At 34.0% G+C, this 16859-nt stretch overlaps 1 protein-coding gene across 1 annotated transcript in view; it reads left to right on the top strand.

Annotated features, from left to right (window-relative positions):
• LOC110462306 (tetraspanin-33-like) overlaps positions 1-16581 on the top strand; it is a 20888-nt gene extending 4307 nt beyond the window's left edge. The window contains exons 2-7 of the mRNA XM_021516220.1: positions 1798-1998; positions 2703-2876; positions 6566-6697; positions 7615-7659; positions 8374-8487; positions 9379-16581. Of these exons, the coding sequence (XP_021371895.1) occupies positions 1798-1998; positions 2703-2876; positions 6566-6697; positions 7615-7659; positions 8374-8487; positions 9379-9471 (759 nt within the window). The 3' untranslated portion in view covers positions 9472-16581. The remainder of the gene's footprint in view (positions 1-1797; positions 1999-2702; positions 2877-6565; positions 6698-7614; positions 7660-8373; positions 8488-9378) is intronic.
• Positions 16582-16859: the final 278 nt, after the last annotated feature.

Raw genomic sequence — 16859 nt, forward strand, 5'->3', positions numbered from 1 at the left:
TATATATATATATTATATAAAGAAAAATTCTTAACAACGAGTCTTTAGTACTTTCATCTCTTCTAGGAGATTCTTCAGACTGTTTATTTGAAGTATTGACGTCATAAACTATGACGTCACATAATAGTTCGCTATAACGACGTACGCCATATACGTACCCGCCATAACGATATCACAGCAATATAAATATATTAATTATAGTCTTGAGGCAAAGAGTACAATTTGTTTAGGATTTAGATAAACTAGTAATACTATTACTTACAAAAGAAATAATATAATAATAATAAAAAATAAGTAAAAATAAAAAACACTGTCAGTGTGGGGCGAACTCAGGACCATTACATTACTGATCCGACACACTACCGATGTCACTACTTTACAAACATAACTCTTCAATAGACAAAAATAAAAATTATAAAACACATAGATCGAAACTCGTGTAGTACTCACTATACCTTAAACGTAACATGAAATTAGAACATTATAAAATATTTATCAAACAGTACTGTTCAAGCGGGGTCTAAGAATTCAGCCTCCTTAGCCTCACGGTTGATTACGTCTGCGTTGTTCATTTGGTAAATAGGAAATATTTTAAATTTGTCATCAGCGCAAGCGTGTATGTGTTTACTAACTGGTAAACATCTTAAGCTGTCTGTTCGTATTTGTTGTCTATGTACAGTCATCCTTGTTCGTAGTTCACCGCCCGTTTGACCGATACAAAATTCAGAACAATTGTTACAAATCATTGCGTAAGTTACATTACTAGAATATATATATATATATATATATATGTGCAGTACAGTTTTACATCAAATTTGTCTCTGAAATTTCACATACATAATTTCATGCAGAACAGGCCTAGGTCTGTAAGGAAAGTCTCAAGTATCAGCTTTTGTACATGTCATGGGGTTCCAGGTTGATCTAAAGGAAATATGTGTGGTTACGTAATACAAAAATACGTATAATGTACCTATATAGCTTAACGCCCACTAAATGTATCAACTTGCCTGAAGGTAATTGATGATACCAGCTGTACAATTTAAACTTCTAGTCCGTCAAGCAGGACATTTCACACATATGAAAATTACTTTACATACGTATGTCATTTTGGCCTGATAATAAATTAAGAAAGTGTTTTTTATGCAGATTTATTTTACTTAAGGTGACATTAAGGATGTATAGGAGGAAATTAAAGGTTTAAGATCTCAATATTTAACTTACAGATATAATGTCACCTATCATTATCAAAAAAAATCTTGAGTCAGGAACTTGGTTGCAAATTGAAAAACAACTTCTTTTACCCTAACTGTTGGTTGGAGATACTAGAAAAATACTGGCTTTATGAAATTAATGTTCAAAAGTTATTGTTGTTGTTCTGACCAAGTGGCTTTAATTGATATCCGAAATGGCCACTGTGATCTAAAGTTAGTGTAATATTTTCCTGTTACCTTGTCCAATTCATATAGAAACATCCATCATGATAGTGGTACAGGCCCCTTTAAGCTTGTGTCTCTTGATTTACTGGACTTAATATTAAACTCAGAAGTTAGAAAATTCAATAACTGTATCTCTTTTATCCCATTATCATGTATTTTTTCTTAGCTATCTTATTATATAATTATGTAAAATGTGTAATCTTTATTTCCATGATGATTTATAATAATCATTGATAATCGATCCTTTTGTATTGAATACATTTTAGTAAAACAGTTTTTGTTAAAATTCTACAAAACCAGTATTATTCATGAAATATTCAACATTGTGAATACATTGCATATCTCAATTTATTATTTTCAGTTGTTTGGAGGTGTGCTGATCGGGATTGGTGTTTGGGCCTTTATAGAAAAAAATCGTTTTTACCACAAAGAGGTCCAGACAGTGTATGACATCATCTTCGACCTTTCTGTCATCTTTTTTATCATCGGATTCATCATTTTCATCCTCGGATATGCTGGTTGTATCGGAGCTCTTAGAGAAAATATTTGTCTTCTCAAATTTGTAAGTTTTCAGTATAAAAAGTTATGTGCAACAAAAGGATTTAACTTATACATTGCATAGTGTTTCTCTTATGTTAGTAAGGTCACTGAATTTCAAGTTGTACACAGTGTTTAAATGCAGCAAAAATTTAATTCCAAACTTGACTTGATATTCAGTAATTTTAGAATAATATCAACAAAGTTTCTCTGTATTGATTTTATCGCTAATTCAAATCTTACCTGATGGCTGATGTAGAAATACAGCACAAAAAAATAAAATTTTGCAAATATTCTAGGGAAAGAGAAAAATGTGTTAAATTTATCTTAGCTGTTTTCAGATTTGACCTTTGACATTATGTCCAACTTCAGGAACAATTGCCGGCGCATGTGTACTTCCAGTACACAAAGGAAGATAATTTGACAGCTAGCTGTCATGTTATTACGCTAATTTTGAAACACTAGTGTGTGCACGTGGTTCCCTACTGCATTTTCAACAAAAGGGTACTTATATATACCATTCATACACTGCAACGAAGTTAGCTTGCCACTGGTTTACCTTTACCGAAAGTATACATGCTGCCCCTAATGACAGCAAGAGTCCAGCCAAATCATGTGACCTATTTAGGAAATTTTCATTTCTGAAATGACTATTATAATTTTGTTGCAGGTCAGGAGACAGAATCATTAAAAGATGCTCTAATGATAATGTATCAATTGATATTACAGTATTACATAACGATGATCATCATATTCCTGTTGCTGGTTGTGGGAGCTGTGTTAGCATTCGTGTTCAGAGATAAAGTCAAACAAATCCTGGTTGATGTCCTCCAACAAAATCTTATCACACGTTACCAAGATGACCCAGACGGTCAGAGCACCATCGATTGGATACAGGAAAAGGTAGGCAGAATGATACATTGATCACTGCAGCCTTGTAATCAGGTCTGAGGACAGAGCACCATCGATTGGATACAGGAAAAGGTAGGCAGAATGATACATTGATCACTGTAGCCTTGTAATCAGGTCTGAGGACAGAGCACCATCGATCGGATACAAGAAAAGGTAGGCAGAATAATGCATTGATCACTGCAGCCTTGTAATCAGTTCTGAGGACAGAGGCCCATGGATTGGATACAAGAAACGGTAGGCAGAATAATACATTGATCACTGCAGCCTTGTAATCAGTTCTGAGGACAGAGGCCCATCGATTGGATACAAGAAAAGGTAGGCAGAATAATACATTGATCACTGCAGCCTTGTAATCAGGTCTGAGCTAGGACAGAGCACCATCGATTGGATACAAGAAAAGGTAGGCAGAATAATACATTGATCACTGCAGCCTTTTAATCAGTTCTGAGGACAGAGCACCATCTATTGGATACAGGAAAAGGTAGGCAGAATAATGCATTGATCACTGCAGCCTTGTAATCAGTTCTGAGGACAGAGCACCATCTATTGGATATAGGAAAAGGTAGGCAGAATAATACATTGATCACTGCAGTCTTGTAATCAGTTCTGAGGACAGAGCACCATCGATTGGATACAAGAAAAGGTAGGCAGAATAATGCATTGATCACTGCAGCCTTGTAATCAGGTCTGAGGACAGAGCACCATCGATTGGATACAAGAAAAGGTAGGCAGAATAATGCATTGATCACTGCAGCCTTGTAATCAGGTCTGAGGACAGAGCACCATTGATTGGATACAGGAAAAGGTAGACAGAATAATGCATTGATCACAATCTGATTAAAATCATATGTTACATGGCTTCGTTAACTTTGTACTACGCCTGAACATCTGAGTGTGCCGCGGTCAGGGTCACGTTCAGGTGACCTTTATATTTATAAATACTCATTAAATTTTGACCAATCAGAGACCCTCTTTCAAAAGGGCGCTCAGAGTTGTAACAAATATGGCGGACATTGATGAGAATGATGCGAAAGTTCTGAAGTTATTTGAGATTGATCGTCTGAAACCTGAACGAAAAAAGATATTCGAAGCTTTATTAGAGAAGAAAGACTGTATGGCGGTGTTCATGCCTACGCAATTATTACCCGATGGGTACGTTTTCCTTGGCGTCGTAGAAACGTTAGTTCCCGCCGCCATATTTGTTTTGGAAAACTAATCTTTTCGATACCCCTCGCTATTTATCTATCAACCATGATATTCAGATTCGCTGGCAAACTTTTGCCAGCGCGCCTCTGATTGGTTCATCTAAAGGTCGCTTGAACGTGACCCTGACCGCGGCACATTCAGATGTTCAGGCGGAGCCATGTAACAGATGATTTTAATCAGATTGGCATTGATCACTGCAGCCTTGTAGTCAGGTCTGAAATCATCTCTAAACCTGGGTAATTCTCACTGTTGAGAAAGTGTTTAATTTAGTTTTCAGAATCTTGTCAGTATGCTACAGTATGCTAGTACCTCTGTTACATTTATGTGATATATTTTTATGTAGAAAAATACTAATTGTGTACTGGCTTATGAATGAGACCTGTAAAATGAGCAGATAATATGATGTTTAAACATTTAGGGGAGATGAGAAGGCACAGGAAAACAGGGACTGTGTAGGTGATCTATATACATGAATTACTAGTGATAGAGGGTAACAGACACTATGGTAAGTCTAGATTGCAAAAATATGTGGCGTTACTTTACAATTCATGTCAGACATACCATATACATACTGATAATGTTCTTTCAGACATTCTATACACAGATTATATGCTGTTCTGACAGACATCTACATTTAGATACTGATTATGTGCTGTTCTGACAGACATCTACATTTATATACTGATTATGTGCTTTTCTGACAGACATCTACATTCATATACTGATTATGTATGTGCTGTTCTGACAGACATCTACATCTACATTTATATGCTGATTATGTGCTGTTCTGACAGACATCTACATCTACATTTATATGCTGATTATGTGCTATTCTGACAGACATCTACATCTACATTTATATGCTGATTATCTGCTGTTCTGACAGACATCGACATTCATATACTGATTATGTATATGCTGTTCTGACAGACATCTTCATTCATATACTGATTATGTATGTGCTGTTCTGACAGACATGTACATTCATATACTGATTATGTGCTGTTCTGACAGACATCTACATTTATATACCGATTATGTGCTGTTCTGACAGACATCTACTTTTATATACCGATTATGTGCTGTTCTGACAGACATCTACATTTATATGCTGATTATGTGCTGTTCTGACAGACATCTACATTCATATACTGATTATGTGCTCTTCTGACAGACATCTACATTTATACACCTATTATGTGCTGTTCTGACAGACATCTGCATTTATATACCAATTATGTGCTGTTCTGACAGAAATCTACATTCAATTTTTGTACTGACTGTGCTGTTCTTACAAACATACTATATACTGAGTATGTGCTGTTCTTATAGACATACTTTACACTGATTATGTGCTTTTCTTATAGACATACTTTACACTGATTATGTGCTTTTCTTACTTAAGTACTATATGATGTTTATGTACTGTTCTTATAGACATACTACATACTGATTATGTGCTGTTCTGACAGACATACACTTGTGCTATATACTGATTATGTGCTGTTCTGACAGACATACACTTGTGCTATATACTGATTATGTGCTGTTCTCACAGACATCTAAATGTATATTCTGATTACACTTATATTTTATTATGGGCTAAAAACATACAGACATGCTATGTGCTGTTCTTACTTAAGTACTATATGATGTTTTCGTACTGTTCTTATAGACGTACTATATACTGATTATGTTCTGTTCTGACTGACATCTACATGTATATATACAGAGTATGTACTGTTCTTAAGATAAACTATGTATGCATACTCATTATGTGCTGTTCTAACAGTCATTCTATAGACTGATAGTGTGCTGTTCTTAAAGACATGATATACACACTGATTATGTGCTGTTCTTACACATATAAGCGCACCCTCTACTTTGAGTCAAAGTTTATATTTTTGGGCCACTGGGATTAATTGCAGGATACATATAGTCATTAATTTTCAGTAATGAAAAATTTATTTTTGTTCAAAAGTAATGATAAGGTTGCCATCAATTTTCATTAACTGAAATTAATGACCTGCTTAAACATGTTTAAGTAATTAATGGCACATAATTAATGATGTCATTAATTTTGTACACTTTTGATGGCATTACTTTTTTTTAATAGTCATTAATATTTTTACACTGAAAGAAAGGTAATGACCATGAAATAAATAAATCAGCCGGTGTAATAGAATATTAATGGTCATTACTTTATAAAATAATAGTTATTATAAATCTTTAAAAAAAAAAATCCTTTTAAATAAAATTAAGTAGCAAAACAATTATTTGGCACATCATTAAAGGTGTACAAAAGTAATGGCCCTTTTTTAATGACTTTTAAATTTTAATTGACATTTGATGATCTATTTGACAGTAGTGGTACTGTTCTTATAGACGTACTGTATACTGATTATGTGCTGTTCCTACAGACATACATGTGTTGCTGTTACAGATATGTTAATTGTATTGTGCTCGTTTTGCAGCTATACTGCTGTGGTGTGAATGGTTACCGGGACTGGAACAGTAACCAGTACTTCAACTGTACTGAGGACAACCCGAGTCCTCTACGCTGCAGTGTGCCATACTCCTGTTGTCGAGATCCTGACGTTCTCACGGTATGAACCTATGTAATGATGCATATTAAATTGACCTACTGTATGACATGAAAGTCTTGTTATCAGGTTTACATTTATGGTTGTCATGGATATAATGAACAACAAATATTAGTATTACCAGTAGTCAGGGGAGAAGTATTTTACTTGTGTTTACATCTGCAGCAGAACTGGGCTTGATGACTAGCCACGACCACATAGCTCAGATTGTTAGAACACTCAACAACCGTCTTAAACTTAAACTCAAATTCTATCAAACAAATTTTACTGAAAGTTAGAATGATCAGTTCATTGTCCTGACCAGTTCTTGTAATTTTGGAACTGATTTGACAGTATGTAGTTTAAACTCAAACTATTCTGAAGGAATTTCACTAAAACACAGTTGGATTTATCAGCATCTGGTCCTGACCAATTCTTGTTATCGTAGAGCTCATTTGAAATGCAATATGGCTAATTTGGAGAATCTACTTGTAATTTATGCTGAAACTTATGTGAAATGATCAGCATGTAGTCCCGAGAGATTGTGTTATATAGATTTGAAATCCAATAATATGGCAGTCATTTTGAAAGTGTAATATGAAGTTTCAGTGTGATCAGAATGATGTAAACATTGTGAAGTGTCATAGTATATGCAGTAGTACCTCTAATAGTGTCTGTTTATCTTTTCACCATTTAATTAGGTAATAAATCACATGTGAGCATTAACCTTTCTTTCACCCCTATGTAACTTTAATTTACCCTACCATGCATTGATCTGGATGAGTCCATAATGGTCTACAGTAGTGAAAGGGTTAAGGCCTCTTGGTTAAAAGGAGCATCCTGCTAGTAGGACTCTGTTTCTATTTGTGTAATAGGTTGTAAGATAAGTTCTGTATTTACCCAGATAGAATGTCTGAAGTGTTTTGTTCTATTGTTTATAGCCTGGAGTGCCTAATATTTTATGTGGCAAGGATGTGTTAGAAGAGGTAAGTGGATATAAAAAATTCAATGATATTTTGGCGATTTTTAATTTTAGACTGCAGTCTACATATACTCCACTTTCTGTTTTGAAATTATTCAATCAATAAAAATACTGTAAAAGAGTAATTTTTGCATGTGGAAATGTTCACGCTGACTCTTTAACCCTTTCGCCCCTATGTAACTTTCACGTTGACTCTTTAACCCTTTCGCCCCTATGTAACTTTAGTAGACCCTACCATGCATTGATCTGGACGAGTCCATTATGGTCTACAGTGTTGAAAGGGTTAAACTGATCGTGGTGAGGACATTTTTGCATTGGCAACTATTTTGAAATCTATATATTTTATTAACCTTTAATCTATATGATATATAAATAAATATTCGTGGTTCAATATTTTCACTCTAATTTACTCAATGGGAATAACAAGAGCATTTCCACATCATGAAAATTTCAACTTTTACAGAATTCAACAAAATTATACAAGTATCATTTTATTGATCAATTGATTTATTGTAAATTACATGACCAATTGTTGATGGGAATTATAAAGTTAGCAAGATAATTTTGTGATACAATAATGTAATCAGGGTTCTTAACAGTCCAACGTATAATAAGGGGATTATAGCAACTTTTAAAGCTGCATCCCATACAATAAAATTTGAATGTGCCAGAATATTTGCAATATTCAAGTAAGAATAAGTTTTATATCATTTTGCAGTCCGGAGATATCTCTATAATTTACACCATTGGATGTGTGGATGCTGGAATACGTCTGGCCGAGAAAGAACTCCCAATTATGGGGGGCATCGTAATTGGACTGGCTGTTCCTCAGGTAAATATTTCAGTAAAACCTAGATCACACATTTCTCAGGTAAGTATTTCAGTAAAACCTAGATCACACATTTCTCAGGTAAATATTTCAATAAAACCTAGATCACACATTTCTCAAGTAACCATTTCAGTTAAACCTAGGTCTCAAGTTTAATTACTCTACAAATCTCATGTCAAATGTAAAACAGATTAGGTTATCTGCCTGACCACATATGTTTTCATTAGTTTATCTGGGTTCCTTCAATTTGAAGAACCCCAGAATGTGTCTATCTAAAACAACAACATCAATTTAAACCTGTTTCAGCTATGATGTTAATTAGATGACATTTAATCAATTATTTATGTTGATGCCGTGTTCGTCACTTGTAAGATTTCTCCTGTATGATGTTTCATTGCCAAAACTGATGTAAACTTAACATTCAGAATAAGTTTTTCAATTTCTGTGCAGGTATGACAGAACTTTCCAGGGTAAGAGAGGGTGTAAGACATTTCTATCTTACACCTCATTTTACAAATGTGACGTCACAGTTTAATAACAATGGTGTTATGTTACAAAATCGGGAACATTCCGGTACCACAATGCAAAAACTGCAATGTTTTGTTATGTGGTTATCAATCATGAGCTTATTCTAGTCATTAAAATGAGAAAACATTTCTCTTTCATGCCCATGGATGTAGGATAAGGAATTCCAACCTCAGGATTTTCAAATCTGTGAAACAAGCCTTGGATTTTACCGAATTTGAAACACTTGGGTGAAATCTTCTTATCCTACACCCCTAGGCATGAAAGAGTCTTATATTCTTAGTTTGATGCCAAAGTTCTTCAACCCTTGCATGAAAATAATATCTGTAGAATGTTGACTGTTGAATATATTTCAATTGCATATTTCAGTTATTTGGGATTTGCCTTTCACGACTACTGGAGGGGCAAGTGATGGACCAGAGAGCAAGATGGGCACAGACACACCATGGGCACCATCAGTAGTAAATGCACCATGAAAATCGACAAAAGTCCATGAACACCATCATTAAGTTCAGATCAGTTACACCATGGACGCAAGCATATTGTGAAGTCCAATATTTTCGTGAGTGTCAAATTTCATGGTTTTCTGACAAAACACCATTTTGGTGGATACATGAATTCGTTGACTATGCGTACCCACTCAAACAGAATTGCTCGACGTCAAACTTGCAATTACCTCATGGACTTATAAATACGTGGATGGAGATTACCCACGAAATGAACGAAATTACAATCCCCATAAAAATTAGTGATTTCACAGTATGCCATTACAGACACACAATGGTCACCATCAGTAATCTACATTAGACTCAATGTAGACACCATCAATCTGACACTCAGCATCATTAGACAATAACAGACACACCATGGTCTTCAACATAAATGATATGAACAAAAACGATTCAAACCTTTTTTAGTTTATCAGATCTGTTACATACAATAGACATTTTGTTCAAATTAAGCAAAGCAACACCTTTTTACATTGTATGTTCCTGGTACCAGGTGAGGTCGAGGGGCTGTTGGGGACATAAACATATCAAGTGTGAAAGATATTCTCAGTAGTAAGGCATGTTTATAACAAACTGAGATGGAAGTTTGAAATTGGTTCTATTAATAAAGGAACCCCATGATAAGTTATAAAAATAACTTTTATTCAGTAAATCATGTTTATAAGGAACCCAAGTCTATGTGATAACAAACAATTAGCACTTTGCAATAAATTTTCCGTGTCGCAGGAAAGAATTAACGGCGAAGCATATCTCCTTGAATCTTCATGTTACAATAAGGTAAGGTAGCAAATAAGATATTTCAAATTTTACAACAGTAAGTTACATACATGATCTATTTTAAAATTATATCAACTCTTGATACTTTAAAAAGCATTCATTGAAACTCTTTCATAATGAACCTCGAAAATTTGCTAGCTGTAGACTTAATTCTCTAACTTTTGTTAAAAACAAGATTTAAAAATAAGCATGTTTGTACCAGCACGTTTATTGTATAAAAACTAATATAAAATGTGGTAATCGGTGTTAACAGAATCTTGATTTAGACATGCATGTTATCTATTAATTCTAAATATTGTGATGAATTCTAAACACATTGTTAATAGTATGTATTTGTATTGATAGATGATTCACAAACAATTTATCATTAAATTAAATTTAAAAAAAACCGTTTTGAATCTCGTGTACAAATGGATTGAAAGTGATGCAGAGAAAGTTATCTTAAGCAGCACTTTGAATGAAACCGATGTCAATGAAACCTATTTATCTACATGTGTATATTGAAATCATCAAATTTATCAAAGTGGCCTTTATTACATGTTAAAGCCAACATTAATGTGACTAATGAAACAGAAATAAATTCAATAAATTCAAAAAAAAAATGGACCAATTAATTTTACATTATTATATAGTTGATTTGCATTGTGCAAGCAACATAAGGTTCACGAACATTAATCATCAAGAAATAGGGCAACTATAATTCATTAGGTGTAAATATTCTGGTCAAATGTTTTGAATATGTTCGTATCGTCTCCCAAGACATAAATAAATACCGACCTTCATAAACCATTACATACCAGGCCAATTTTACCATCTTGAAACTTTCATTGTGACAACGAATTTTAGTAGGCGGCGTACACTATATAATAATTTCACGTGAAGGGCAAACTTTAACAGTGGGTAAATATGGATTATACCGATGAAAGGCGAACATTTCATTAGGCGAAAGTTTCGTGGTGTAAAAATAATACTTCAATATTCCTGTTCTGTTTCAATAACATTTAATTACTAAATCAATTATACACCTGGTTTTTATATTTTTACAAAGTTTGTTTCATACTAGTTTACATATTTTTTTAGTATGTTCATTGGATTTTTATAACTCTGTTAAAGATGGATATGAACTGTTGTTTAACTCTGCTGATGGAGCTTGTATTGAATAACATTTTCGTGATATTACCATTCCCTTTTGATTATACTATTCTATTACACATTTGTTGTGTGTGTATACACAGATGTATTAATTAACCGCTTTCTATCGAAAACAATAATATTAAAAGAAAAACTATCATCATAAGCATTCCATTTTTACCGTAGTTTTACTGATATTAGTGTTGATATGTATTTAACATTTATGTATAAATGCTTAATCCTCAGTGATGTGGAAGTTGATTTACAATGGTCAGAGCTTGTCTAACATGGATATGCTAATCAGGCATTGTACTTAATCGTCAATGGCCAATCAAACGTGGTAGTCAGGAGTAAAATTGTACTTAATCGTCAATGGCCAATCAAACGTGGTAGTCAGGAGTAAAAATCATTGAAAGATCTTCAATAATTCATCAGTTGGAAATATTTAATAATAAGGTTTAAATTTATACACGAACAAGGAACGTATTAAACGTGTCACAACGTTTCAAGACCGACTGGTCTCTTTGTCAAATTATGACTGAGTGAGCGATTTGTATTGTTTACCTGTATGTACATGCTGCAACGCTGTGACGAAATGTCATATGTCACTCGCTCCGGGACGTTTTGCCTATCGATAGACAGTTACTTGTGCAAAGACTGACATTCTAGAAAATAATAATATCAATTCCGTGCAACAATTTTTAGAAGTCATCTATTGAAAAACTGTGAGGAAACTTGTTACACGTCTGAATGAACATCAAAAGGGCGTAGAGAAAATTAAATGAGCAACACGAACTAACCAGAACCACGCGCAAAACATCCGCCACCCAGTACAATAAATCGGCATTAACAGATCACGCTAACACCCAAAATCACATCGTCTATTGGGACAATGCAAAAATAGTTGAAAGGGAACAACATACCAAAAACGAGACAAATCAAAGAAGCAATTTAAATCAGTAAAGCCCAAAACATGAACAGAGACGAGTGGGACACCAGCTGGGTCATCTGTGTGAACTTATACTGACCCAACGGGAGAGTGGGCTAGATCTACCCCCTACCTGTTACCTATTCGATAGAGTGTATATGCACTCTCTATCGATAGGCAACACGTCCCTGGTAGAGTGATTTAATTATAAACATACAATGTCGTCACACCGTTGTATAGGTAAACAATACAAATTACTTACTCTGTCATAATTTGGACCAGTTAGTCTTGAAACATTGCAACACGTTTACTACGCACATTGTCTGTATAAATAAAACTTGATATATCATTGAGGGATATTGATATAAATAGATAAATGAACAAACTTGGCCCTGAATATGTGTTTACTCATTACATTATATGCTGTCCAGGCAACATATATACACATTATTTCATTTATCTACTATGGTGGTTGAATTTGCAACTTATTTACGTTGCGGAAAGTGTATTGATAGTACATGAAAAGGGTCTTTTGCCATAGTTGTTGTAATACTGACCGCTATATTGCTTAACTTAAACAGTATATCCTGCTGCTACAAAAAGAGCGATGCCAAAAGTAATTGTTTAGTGCAAGCATTGATCATAATAAATACTTGTTATATTGTATCTAGTCTGTTTAGTGTCAGTAACACAGCATAATTTTAGTTTTTATTATAATATAGCGAATATGTCAATGAAATTAACACATATTGTTGTCCTTTTTTTATACTATTGGCTGTTTAGTGCCATGAGCACAGCAATATTTCGATATAAGTTACAATGATGGAACATTTTCAGCAACATTTTCGTAAATAATTATTCTTTTTACGCTTTAGTATGATTAGTTCCTGCAAACTTTCATTTCGTGTACAGTTCCATACATGACTCTTGTTGACGCCAGTACACGTAGTACAGCGATTGTTTATGTTTATATAATTAAGCAAGAACGTCAGAGACATTTACACGGATTATTTTACATATTTTACTCTAGTCCTCTCAGTGTCATTATCACTGCAGGTAATGCAACGCACATTTATTTTGTGTACTAATGCAGCAGGTGGAAAGACGCTTGCCCTTTTATTTCACCGAGTAATGTGGAAAAAACAACATATTCGCTCTAGGTGTTTTACTGGTACAGTGTATAACAGAAATGTCTGCGGTCAATGGCATTGGCACATTAGCATAAATTAATCTCTAGTCAGTTTAGTGGCAATAATACAACCAACGTATTATGTAATAGTAATATATTATTTTAAGTGAACAGTGTCGAACCTTATTTTATTTGACTACTGTCTTCCTGATGCCTGTATCACACGTTTAGTTTATATTTTGCTTGTCTCTAGTCTATCGAGTGTCTGAAATAATATAGTGCTGGTTTAGTGATATTTTCTGGATGTCTCTCCAGTGCCAAAAACATATGATGTTAGTCTAGTATGTGCGTTTAACACCAATTAAATAGCACAGTAATACCTTATTTCAGAGATCCATACATGCAGTATGATCAGAGACGTATAATACGTCTCTGGTATGATGTAATATTTGTCGTTGAAAAAATGTTGGGGGAATACATAACTCGAGTTATAATAAAGAATGTTTCCCACCAAAATACACACAAAAAATATCTTCTACTACTGTACAGGAAACAAATATTTGAGGTACTTTTATGTCTTTTCGGTATCTATTTGCCGAAGTGACCTACCTCATCCAGTCATTAACACTTTGTAAATTAGACTGTTTTGGACGTCCAATATTTGTCTCTTGATGCCCCGATTTCATTTCACCAAGTTTAGCTGATGTCATAATTTTTAACTGCTGCAGCCAGTGGCCGTGTTCTTGCTGTTAAGCGTTGATTAAACAACAGAACTATAGAACTAGATCGATAATTTTCTACTGGTTCATACTCATTTTTTATATTCAAACAAACCTTGTGCGTGAATGCGTATAAATGTGTTATACGCATTAACGCACAAGGTTAGTTTGAATATAACAAATGGGTATGAACCAGTAGAAAATGTCTTTACATTGCAGACGTGGCAGAATATGATTTTCTCGGTCTAGTTCTATATATCTATAGTTCTGTTGTAGTGCAGTGGCGGATCCAAAGGGGTTCTTTTGGGTTTCAGGAAACCCTCCAGCCTGAGAATTTTCATTAAAAGTCATGTATTTTCACAATTTTCCTCAATTTTCCCCTACATTGAGTACATTGAGTCGCCCTTTTCGTGTAAGATTTTCGGAATGAAGGTCAGGATGTCAAATGTTATCTTTCAAAAAGATTTATATAATAATGACTATACATGTACTTAATATTTTCATTTTAGGTATGTTTTAAGCAATTCTGCCAACATTTCTGAAAAGAAATATTAGATTTTATTGTCAAATTGTTTACATATTATACCGGTATTACCTGTACGTGTAGGTACCTCATGTAACACACATGTTGGTCAAACTCACATTCTGTGTCTTTAAATATCACCTATTCCGGCACACACTTAACCACATACTGTCTCTAACACGACTTTGTATACACAGCTAGTTCCTCTGATTTAACTTTGCAAGATCTGTTTTACAAATGACATCCCAAATCTACGTAGACGTTTTGTAGCTATTGAACTCAATTTTCTGAATTGGATTTCCATTACTTGATCTTACCCACCAGATTCATTCCATAGTAATACTCAATCATATTCGAGAAAACCAACGATTCCTTTTAAAAAATACAATTTCACAGTTCTACATTCAATGTAGCCTCTCAGTTTAAACACTTGTATACTATATGTGTATTTACATATTAGCTGCGGTGATATATCTGCTTATCTACATTTTATATATTATTTGAATGTATGACTCAAACGTCTTCATTTATGTTTTTTTTATATAACTTTTTACCTTGGAACAAGTTTAAATAAAACTCGCGATTTCGATACGTCTCTCCTCAATTATGTAGTAAACTGAATACATAATTTTTGACTGATCTTATGTCATCGACAGTAGCATAATAAAGATGAAATGAAAATAAAATAATTGCTTTATAAGAGAACGTATTAACAGGCTTGAGAAAAATATTGTCAAGGGGCTCTAAAAGACGAGGCCTTGGTTACATGATATTGGTTTGTATTAAGCAACGTGTTATTCTAAGATATTTCGTTTTGCCATAAGCAAACAGGTCATATTGTGTTATTACGTTCCTGTTGATATGGAAAGGAGAGATATTGCGAACGTTTTGCTAGTATTTTTTACATGTATCAACAATTACCACTATTGCGCCGAAAGGAAATGATGACGTGGCATCACCAGCAATGTCAGTACCCGCTGGTCATATTTGTTTTTTAAATCCATCGGTTATTTCTTATTTAAACCAGTTAAGAGCTGTGACTGACATTTAGTAAAATCTTGTCCCAAGGAAGGTTGTTAATTGTGTTTTAGGAAAAGAAAACTGAAGAACTCGTTTATAATTTAAATTGATATAAGATAACATATGGGTGATGACATGTATTGAATGTGCTGACCACATGGGTGGTCCGGTCTACTAATTACGTTGATGTGTACCAATAGATGATACGCGGATGCTAAATCTAGACGCTCTAATCATATATTCCCTCTAAAGGCGCTATTAAAGGGAATGTTGTAGTCACATTTCATACTATAAGATTCCGGTTTTGCACTAAGCAATATTACCTTTGTATGTTGCATGTCTCAGTTGATGTTTGCTGTAAATTTGAGCATTTAATATATCCACAGATATTTCGTTTTTGAATCTCATGAATTATTTTATTTGAGGTACTTAAATGCTGTATAGTATTGCTGTAAACTATGTGTCATATAATACACAAGTACATGGGATATCAGCGTGAGTAATACCATCTCTGCGTATCGGGGGACAACTGTATCAATTATCCTATATAAATCCTTTCTTATATAAATGGTTTTAATTTAAGATAAAAGTTCAACGTCGCTAACCAATTATCAACTTTAATGGTTAAAAATACATCTGATATATGTTTTGAAGCGTTGTCTCTTCCATAATTCTACCAACAAGTGTTAACAGGTAGGTGACATACTAAGCTCACTCTGATATCCCCAAGTGGAGGGCAAAGGGCAGACTTTTACATACCATGACATATTCAGGGCAGTCTTTTTATGGACTGTAGTGTACATGTACATCATTTATAATAAAAGAGTTAAACAATATATCAAGAGTTGTATTTAATGTATAGGTAACGGTAAAATGGGAATCATTCCGTTTCATTTTATCCAGTGAACTTTATAATAACATTTGATTTATATTACTTCATGCAGTACCCGCTTTTATCGTGCAGACCCGCGTCATCAACCTCACCAGGTAAAGACGTTGACAATTGTACACAATTTTGGCAGTTGTGTTGTTTGAATGCATTTATTATTTTGTAATAGCATTATTTACGGTCATCCTACTGCACAGGAAAAAAATAAGTATATACTTTCAGTAA

Source organism: Mizuhopecten yessoensis, unplaced genomic scaffold, assembly GCF_002113885.1.
Source record: "Mizuhopecten yessoensis strain PY_sf001 unplaced genomic scaffold, ASM211388v2 scaffold10771, whole genome shotgun sequence".
Lineage (NCBI taxonomy): Eukaryota > Metazoa > Mollusca > Bivalvia > Pectinida > Pectinidae > Mizuhopecten > Mizuhopecten yessoensis.